The following is a 9,238-nucleotide window of genomic DNA, read 5'->3' as shown; positions in this document are numbered from 1 at the left end:
TTAAGGAAAAAAAATATCAGCAAATAAGGCTACAAAAATAAATACACCTTCCAGGGTGGGCATTCGACCCGGCGGCCAGGACACCCACTGCCTGTATCGGTCAGAGTGCCTGGGTTGGAGTCTGGCTCCAGCTACCAGTTTCAGTTTCCTGGTAACACACACCCTGGGTGGCAGCAGAGTATGGCTCCAGTCGGTTGGATCTCTGCCACCGGGGATATCTGGATTGGGTTCCACCCTCCTGGCTTTGGCCTCGTCCTGGTCATTGTGGGCATTTGGGGAGTGAGCCGGCAGATGGGAGTTGTCTGGCAATCATCTGCCTCTCAAATAAAAAGAAATACTTTGTCAACTAGAAATACAAAATGGTGTTGAATGCCTAACCAGGGGATTCAGAGGAAATTCTGAAAAAGGGAGGAAAAAGCTCTCTAACAAGATTTATAGAAAACTTTTATTTTTTGAATAAAAAAAATCCACCATGAGCCCAAAGTGAAAGTCAAACAATGAACTGAAATTTTATTTTGGTAAAATACATGATAAAGAAAACAACATGAAGAAAGGTAGTATCATCAAAATGTAATGAACGTTTGTAAATCAATAAGACAAGCAAGCCTATGCAAGAATGAGCAAAGGGCATGAATAAGTAATTTACATAAGAATTGCAAATGTCTAATAACGTGCCAAAATAGATTGATTGCTACTAATAAGCCATGTTTTCTCTCTCCAGTTGGCAAAGTTGTTTTTTTAAAAAAAAAAAAATAGGTATCTAGTGTCGGTAGAGTCGATTGGTTTAGCCTTTCAGCAGGGGAATTTTGTAATAAGAACTGTATCAAAAGCCTTAGAATGTTTCATAACTTTAAGTTGAGAAATTCCACTTCTAGAAATTAATTCACTTCTAGAAATATTCATGAGTGTGCACAAAGATATTACCACAAAAAACTTTTACAGTATTGTTCCTAATAGGGCAGAACTAGAATACTAGTTTGGTGTGGTATGTTAAAGTATATTCACTCAGTGTCGTCCTGTGTGGCCATTAAAATTATTTAGAATACTTAGGGGTGCAGTGAGTTAAGCTGCCGCCTGCAGAACTTGCATCCCTTATGAGTCCCCACAGCCTCACTTCCGATCCGGCTCCCTGCTAATGAGATGGGAAAACAGCTGAGGATGACCCAAGTGTTGGACCCCTGCCACCCACATGGGAGACCTGGATAGAGGTCCTGGCTCCTGGCTTTGGCTGTGACCTTTTGGGGAGTGAATCAATGAATGGAATCTCTCTGTCTCTCTCTGGTAACTCTGCCTTTCGAATAAATAAATCAATCTTTAAAAAAAGCTTGCAAAACAGTTTGTGATGATTCCATTAAAAATGTATGTTTAATCATAGAGCAAAGATTAGAAAAATAAACTGACATTTTAAAGAATTATCTCTGGATGATGAAATTGAAAGTGAACAGTGATTATGATTTTCCCCTTTTTGTGGCTCATCTCTGTTTTCTAAGTTTCCATAATGCAAAAGAATATTTCCATGATATGAAAGCTACAAGAAAATTTTTTTCTATTAAAGAGACCGATTCGCAGAGAGAACATGTGACTTGTCTATACACTGTCATTTCTCTAGTTACCCACGTCCTTGGTGTCTCCTAAGTTGGGAGGACCCCAAGGGAGGAAGGGATCCCCATGCCTCCTCCCGTCCGGAACGTTTCTGTAAGTCTGTGGTCTGCCTCTTAGTCCTATGGAATCCGGCCTCTGAGAACACTGCAGGCGACCCAGAGTCTGGGAGGTGAGGGAAGTGGCAGCGGGGAGAGCTTGCAGCCTGCGCGGTCCGCTCCTGGAGGCAGGAGCCAGCCCCCACCCCCATGTTTGCTCCAAGCAGAAACTAAGGCCACACAATCAATTTAATGACAAGGTGAGGCCTTGAGCCCATGGCCTTTCTGCCCTGTTGCATTGCTGTATTAAGCTGGTTAGACCGAAGCTTTTCAGACTTCCAAGTGCACAGGAATGCACTTAAAATGCAGATTCGGACGTGGCTGGCCGGTGGTGGGCCTGAGAAACTGCACTTCTCACCGGCCCAGCCTCCCCCCGGGCTGCGGGTGGGGGTGCGGATGGTGCCGGCCCCGCAGTGCCGGATTCCGGAGCCGGAGGGCCACGGACTGCCTGTCTGATGTTGCGGTTGCTGTGCCTCCGTTTCCTCAAATTTATAAAACAAGCCTAAAACCTAACTGGTGGCGTTTTAGCAAAGGCTTTGTAGGTTGTTGGGGCCGCCTGCGACCCCAGCAGTCCCTAGAAGGCTGCTCCACTCCCCATCCAGCTCCCTGCTAATGGCCTGGGAATGCTGCGGACTATGGCCCCTGCGACCCACGTGGGAGACCAAAAACGGAGTTACAGGCTCGTGGCTTGGCCTGGCCCAGCCTCAGCTTTTTGCGGCCCTTTGGGGGAGTGAACCAGCGGGTGGAAGACACCCCCCCCGTCTCCCCCTCTTTCTGTAACTGCCTTTCAGAGAGTTTAAAAAAAAAAAAAGATTGAATACGTTATTTCACATGAATGCTTCAAACAGCATTCATTAAACACCATTATTACATTCCGTGGAGCAAGCGGCTGTTGAAGCTGTTTGACGAATGACTGAATGATTAACCTTTGCAAAGAAGTCGCTTCCTGGGTGACTGCAATCCGAGAAGCAAAATGGAAAGGCCCATTGACGGGGAAAGAGGCCCACCTCCCAGAAAGTTCACTCGGCCGGGCGGTCGGGAGCGCCCGGGCCCGGAAGCCGGCCGGCCTGCGCCGCGCGGGCCAATGGGGCCGCGCCGGGGGCGGGGAGAGCGCCCCGCCAGCCCTTTCCGTCTGGGGCGCCGGCGGCCCCGCCCCTTGGAACGTTGCGACGTCCGAGCATTCCACGGTTGCTACATCGTCGCGAGGGGCGGGGCGCCTGTCAGGGAAGCGGCGCGCGCGCGGGCGGCGGGCGGGCCGGGGCTGCACCGCGCAGTGCCAGCGCCAGCGCCAGCGCCAGACCCGCGCGCCACGCTCTGCGGCCCGCCGCCCGCGTCCCCGCTCGCCACTTCGCGCTCCTGCCCGCCGCCCGTGCGCTGTCTTTTGAGAATGGAGTTGCTGTGCTGCGAGGGCACCCGGCACGCGCCCCGGGCCGGGCCGGACCCGCGACTGCTGGGGGACCAGCGTGTCCTGCAGAGTTTGCTCCGCCTGGAGGAGCGCTACGTGCCCCGCGCCTCCTACTTCCAGTGCGTGCAGAGGGAGATCAAGCCGCACATGCGGAAGATGCTGGCGTACTGGATGCTGGAGGTACCGCCCGGACGCCCCCCACCCCACCCCACTCTCGCCGCCCCCCACCGCTGGACCTGCGGGGGCCGCCCTGTCGGAACATCTAGGGCCCCACGCCGCTCTGCAAGATGCTTCGGCGGCTGCGACCCTCGGGGCCTGGCCTTTCCGGCTGTGTCCGCGGTGTCCCCGTCCCCTCCCTGACCCTGATATGCTCCTTCCGACCGGCACGGCCGGTTACGGGCACCCTGGCCCAGCCTCTGCTCGAGCCGGCCGTCCCCTCCGCGGCCCCTGCTCCCCCCACCCCCCACCCCGCCCGGTCTTCTCGGTTCCTGCGTGTGTCGCGGGGTGCTGGCTGGGGGTGGGGTGGCGCGCCCGTTCCGGCCCGACGGGGAAGGAGACGGCGGCAGGAGCCTCCTTCCTTCCCCTTGGGTGTGTGCGGTGGGTGGTGGTCGCCGGGAGCAAGGCTCTCCTCTCTGGCAGCCACGGGCGACCCTTCCTGCCCCTTCGCCTCGCCGTGGGGGAGGGGAATCACTGTTTGGGATTCCTCCCAAGGAAGGGCGCCTTTGCTTTGCCACCCCCCCCCCCCAGGGCCGAGGGAGGAGGCGACTCAGAGGAAACGGGGGGGGGCGTCGCCGTGGGGAGGGCGCATCCTCCCGTTACTGGTCCTTGTCACTGTAAGCCGCTTACCCTCTCTCGTGGCCGTGCGCCCCATTCCACTTCCCTTCGGCGCCCCCACCCCACCCCACCCTCTTCCTGCCGCCGTGTTTCCCATGCTCCTGCCCCGTCCGTGACAGTTCGTGCTCCCCCAGGTGTGCGAGGAGCAGCGCTGTGAGGAGGAAGTCTTCCCCCTGGCCATGAACTACCTGGATCGCTACCTGTCCTGCGTCCCCACCCGAAAGGCGCAGCTGCAGCTCCTGGGTGCGGTCTGCATGCTGCTGGCCTCCAAGCTGCGCGAGACCACGCCCCTGACCATCGAAAAACTGTGCATCTACACCGACCACGCTGTGTCTCCCCGCCAGTTGCGGGTGCGTGTGCAGCTCCCAGCCGCGTCCCCCCCACCCCCCACCCCGCACAGGCCGTCTCCCCACTTCCCAGGGAAAGGAAAGCCAAGACTCCAGAGGCTTTTTCAGCCCTGCCCTGGGGAGGGAAGGGGCAAGGCATATGGATGCTTTTCGGGAAAGGAACCAGGGTGGTCCTGCAGATGGGGCCGTGTGGTGTGGTGGTCAGGGTGGCTTCTGCCCTGGCCTCCAGGGGGTGCCACTGCTTCCTGGTCTTTCCCCCAGATAGCAACAAGTGAAGCTGCATGTCTGCACTCACTAGTAGTTCGCCTCTGGGTTTACACAGTCACCATGAGTTATTTATTGGCAGCACAGGGCATGCCTGCACACCCCCACTGGACTGGGGGTGTGGAATGTGCTCCTGTGGGGGAGGGGGCTGCCTGCGGTGAGCTTGCTTTTTTTTTTTCCTCCTCCTGTGGACTTTGTGATAGAAAAGCCTCCCGGAGCAGATTAAAGCCAGGCCCTGGCCGCTCTGAGGAGGTGTTCCTCCCACCTTCTTTCCTTCCCCTCGCGTCCCCAGGGAGACAGCGCCTGCCCTAACCCTCCCTTCCTTGTCCTCACGCTGAGGAACTGGAGCAGCTGCTTTGGGCCTGGTGGACACATCTCTGCCTTTCCCCCTTAGCCAAAGGCCCTTGCCCAGGGACCGGCAGGGAGCTGAGCTGCAGCTGCTTCCCATGTGATAACGATGCCCCCTCCCCCGGCCCGGCCCTCTGACCAAGGTCTTTCATAACCCTGTGGGGAGTTGCTGTCACTCCTGTGGGTTGGGAAGTGGCTCTCCGGGCCCCCTCCACTGGTCATCGGTTCTGCTTGGCCTGGGGAGGAGGCGGGGGAGCTGTTTGGATCTGGAAGAGGTTATTTTAGGGCTCACGGATCATCTCCTAGGGGGCTGGGGGAGCGGGTGGGGGGAGCTGGCACCTTGCTCCGTGGCCAGCCAAGTCTTCTCCTGACCCTGAGAGGAGTCTCTGGGCCCCATCTCCCGGGGAGGAGGGCAGCCAGCAGGCTGCTGTGATTGGCTGGCGGGGCAGCAAGGGTACTGGGGCCCCCGACTGCTGCGAGTCGAGGAACTGGATTCCTCTTCCTGCCAAGTAGCTCTGAGAGATGGGAGCAGGAGGCCGGAGTTGGGAGTCCGCGAGGCCTCACAGCTCTTTGTGATGAATCTGGTAGTTTCTGGCCACTTTGAAGGTGGAGCCGGTGTCCAGGGCCAGGGAGCAAGATCGTTTTGGAGGGGTTGGGGCTGGGAGATCGAAAGGACCCCCCTGCTGGTGTAACCACGGGGATGGTGTGTGTGCCGGGGTGTGATGGGCGTTTTATTTATTTATTTTTTTTAGAGCAGGCCAAGAGGGCTCTTCTCTGATTCTGTGTCCCTGAGCTAGGGGCGGAGAGCACAGCCCAGCCTTCCTGGGAGGGGCCTCGGAGAACCCCAGTCGGCCCAGATCTGTGCAGCAGGGGAGGTCGAGGCCTGGGGAAGCAGGGAGGGCTGCCGCTCAGCAGTGTACTGGGCACACGAGAGTGGAGCCTTGGCTTCCAGCGAGGCCAGGTTGCCGTAAGCCACTGCAGCTAATGGCTCCCTGGGGTGTGTTCTCTGCCAAGTAGGCCTGTGATTCTCGGGGGTTGCCTGGAGACAGGGAACGGGGGCCACCTTCCCTCATACAGGACCTCACGCCTCTCCCCAGGGAGGGCCCCACTCCCAGTTGCCTTCCAGATATTTCCTTGGGGAGTAGGTGCTTCTGGTTCACTCCAGAACTGGGAGTTTGGCTACTAGGACAAGCCCTGGGGTAGAATCCTAGCTTCTCTGTCTTCTTCTGGCTCCAGCCCAGGCTCTTTTCTGTGGGGCACTGTGAGAGGCTTGGGGCTGACTGAGGCTCACTCCTAGGCTGGGGCCTGGAAGAGGTCGGGTGGGGTTGCTATTCTGCCTCAATAAGTCAAACCCACGAGTTCCTTCCTGAGATAAAACAATGAAGAAATCCTCATGTGTACAACTCACATATGGGGCCAGGTCTGGGAACCCCAGACACGTGGATTGGGGTGAGGCTCCTAGCCTCCCTCCATACCTGGCACAGGTGTGTAGGCGGGGAAGGGTCTGCTCCCTCGGAGGTCATCTGAATTCACCCCGTCTGGCTTGGCCTGCCTGAGAGTCTAAGGGTGGGGTGCTTTCACCTGGAACCCACCCCTGATGTCCCACCAAGGGGATGTGGTTGGGTTGGGCAACCTCCCCTTTGAGGAACCCTGGAAGAGGTTCAGAGGGTGTGTCACTGGAGTGGCCTCATGCATTTTGAGTCCCTTCTACTTCATCCGGGGAAGCCCAAGTTCATGGTAATGCCAGTGATAGCTGCTGGTTTTGTCTTTTCACCTTGGTTAGAATGCACAGGGCCCTGAGTGAAGTCAGGAGAGGGCCTGGATTGTTGGCCCCTTAAGGAAAACTCAACAGGATCAAAAGGGATCGACCACAGAAAGCATGGGGTCCTCCATAAGACCAGAGGCAGAACTGGAGAAGTCTGAACTTGGGAAGTTTGGTGGGCCACCCTCCCCTCCTCCAGCCACTGACCCAGCCTCTTCTCCACCCTCTAGGACTGGGAGGCACTGGTCCTGGGGAAGCTCAAGTGGGACCTGGCTGCTGTGGTGGCGCATGACTTCCTGGCCCTGATCCTGCACCGGCTCTCTCTGCCCAGTGACCGACAGGCCTTGGTCAAAAAACACGCCCAGACCTTTTTGGCCCTCTGTGCTACAGGTAAGAGCCGTGCACATATTGTGGCCAAATCAGGAAATTCAGAAGGCCTGGGAGGGAGAGGGGTCACTAAAGAGACCCCAGTTCGCACCCCTGTCCAAAGTCCTTTGTGAAAATTATGGTCCCCTCTAAGCCGCCAGTCTCAGTGTAGAAAAGCAGATGGTTTTCAGAATTGTACAGGATCTCAGAGACCCCCCAGCACGCAGCTGGGGACACTGGAGGTACAGAAAGAAGTGACCCGTCTGGGGCCTCATGGTGAGGAAGCTGGGAGCAGAACCCAGGTCTCGGCCCCAGTGTTTTCACAGCAGGGAAATCTCACCCATTCCCTGCTGCCTGGCCAGGACCACCCTGGGCCTGCCCAGCACCAGTGCTCTCCTGCCTTCCTGCATTGCCAGCGTCTTCCCTACCCTGCTCTGGGGCTTGCACGGAGCCCCTTGCTGTCTCGTTTTGCCTGGCACTTAGAGGAGTAGGAAGTCCACACTGGCTGCTACCCCTGAGTTTATCTTGTCTCATGGTTCCCTCTTCCTTCTTCGCAAGATTACACATTTGCCATGTACCCGCCGTCCATGATCGCAACAGGCAGCATTGGGGCCGCAGTGCAAGGCCTGGGTGCCTGCTCCACATCCGGCGATGAGCTCACTGAGCTGCTGGCAGGGATCACAGGCACTGAAGTGGTGAGTCCGGGGCAGTGCTATTCCCTGGGCCTCCAGCAGAGGGAAGCAAATACCCCAATCTGGACTGAGCCTCTGGTCTGGCCTCTGAGGCCTTGGTCTGAAGAGCAAGAGCCTTGGCAGGGGTTGGGGGGGGGGTGGAGGACACTGTCCCTGGGTGTCCTCTTCTTGCCAAGTGTGCTGGAGCAGGGTGAGAGTCTGCTGTCAGATGTACGGCTGCTCTCACACCCTCTTGCCACATCCTCTTGCTGGTTTCTGAGAAATGAAGACCAATTCCCCGGGCTGGGCTGTGGCCTAACCTCCCAACTTCCCTGTTTGCCTGGAGGTGACTTTCCCTGCACCTGCCGTCAGGTGCTGTGGGAAAGTGGTCCCTCCTCACCTCTCCTCCTCTCCCATCTCTTCCCCAGGACTGCCTGCGTGCCTGCCAGGAGCAGATTGAAGCTGCGCTCAGGGAGAGCCTCAGGGAAGCTTCCCAGACCACCTCCAACCCAGCACCCAAAGCCCCCCGGGGCTCCAGCAGCCAGGGGCCCAGCCAGACCAGCACTCCCACAGATGTCACAGCCATCCACCTGTAGCCCTGGACAGGCCCCCTCGAGTGGCCACCAAGCAGGAGAGGGGCAGCCGCCACCCCCTCCCTGCCTCCAGGAACAATCCATGCCACACCTGAAGCCCGAGGGGGCTCCCATTCCCCCCTCACCAAGCCCAAGGGGTCAGGTCCCACCTCTCCCCGCAGTGTGCACTAAGGGGCCCGGCCAGCCACGTGTCTGGGTGACTGGTCAGCTCCTCTTCCTCCCCAGCTCCTCTTCCTCGCCGGGCGGGCCAGGTTGCTCAGACATTGAAACAGGTAAAAGCTCTGCACCAGCATCCCTCTCCGAGCCCCCCAACCCCCTCCTGGGGGAGCTCATGTTCTCAACTGCCAAAACGCCCCTGTGCCTTCAAAAGGTGTTACCCTTTCTAGAGTCACTGCATTTGGATTGGGGTCCTTCGGGCATTCTGATAGACTGAGGGCCAACAGTTGACGGCCCCTCCCCGCACACGTTGGAGGTCTCTGTGTAATCCGTGCTCCCAGCTGCTCCTAGGGGGAGCCCCTCCTGCTTTGCTCTCCGCTCAGCTTCTCCTGTGTGATTGAGGGGTTTGGTGCTGAAGGAACAGGTCGTTTTAATTTATTAATTGTTCTGAGTACAGCTGTAAGAGGGTGCAGTGGGGCCTGTGTCCCCGAGTGGTGGTGACCCTGGTGGTTGCTGATTGCTTCCCCTCTGCTACTGGCTAGAGAGCTTTGTGGCCCAGGAGCTGCTACAGCCTGGGTTGGGGCCACGTCCTCCTCTCCCTCCGCTCTGTCCTCCAGCAGGGAGGATGAAGTGGGGTTGCCGCGGAGGTGGCTGAGCCCCATCTGGAGAGGGAGGCAAACCCTGTTGACACAGGTCTTTCCTAAGGCCACAAAGTTCAGGCTGGTGGCCCAGGACCATCATGCTACCTTAATAAAAGGATTCTGGAATGAAACTGGCTTTGGCTTCTTGGATGGG

General features: G+C 57.6%; 1 protein-coding gene across 1 annotated transcript; it reads left to right on the top strand.

The window, feature by feature from the left end:
- Positions 1-3,002: 3,002 nt before the first annotated feature.
- Positions 3,003-9,238, top strand: CCND3 (cyclin D3). The gene is made up of 5 exons (XM_062186107.1): positions 3,003-3,282; positions 4,071-4,286; positions 6,888-7,047; positions 7,582-7,718; positions 8,123-9,238. The coding sequence occupies exons 1-5, from the start codon at positions 3,085-3,087 to the stop codon at positions 8,288-8,290; spliced, it is 879 nt and encodes a 292-aa protein (XP_062042091.1). The 5' UTR covers positions 3,003-3,084; the 3' UTR covers positions 8,291-9,238.

This window comes from Lepus europaeus, chromosome 3 (assembly GCF_033115175.1).
Source record: "Lepus europaeus isolate LE1 chromosome 3, mLepTim1.pri, whole genome shotgun sequence".
Taxonomy (NCBI): domain Eukaryota; kingdom Metazoa; phylum Chordata; class Mammalia; order Lagomorpha; family Leporidae; genus Lepus; species Lepus europaeus.
Note: the sequence above shows the minus strand (reverse complement) of the source record. Positions and strands in the feature narration are given on the sequence as shown.

Coding starts and splice junctions, on each gene's coding strand:
- CCND3 (XM_062186107.1), top strand. CDS start 3,085: ATGGAGTTGCTGTGCTGCGAGGGCACCCGGCACGCGCCCCGGGCCGGG. Junction 3,283..4,070: donor TGGCGTACTGGATGCTGGAG/GTACCGCCCGGA, acceptor GTGCTCCCCCAG/GTGTGCGAGGAGCAGCGCTG. Junction 4,287..6,887: donor TGTCTCCCCGCCAGTTGCGG/GTGCGTGTGCAG, acceptor TCCACCCTCTAG/GACTGGGAGGCACTGGTCCT.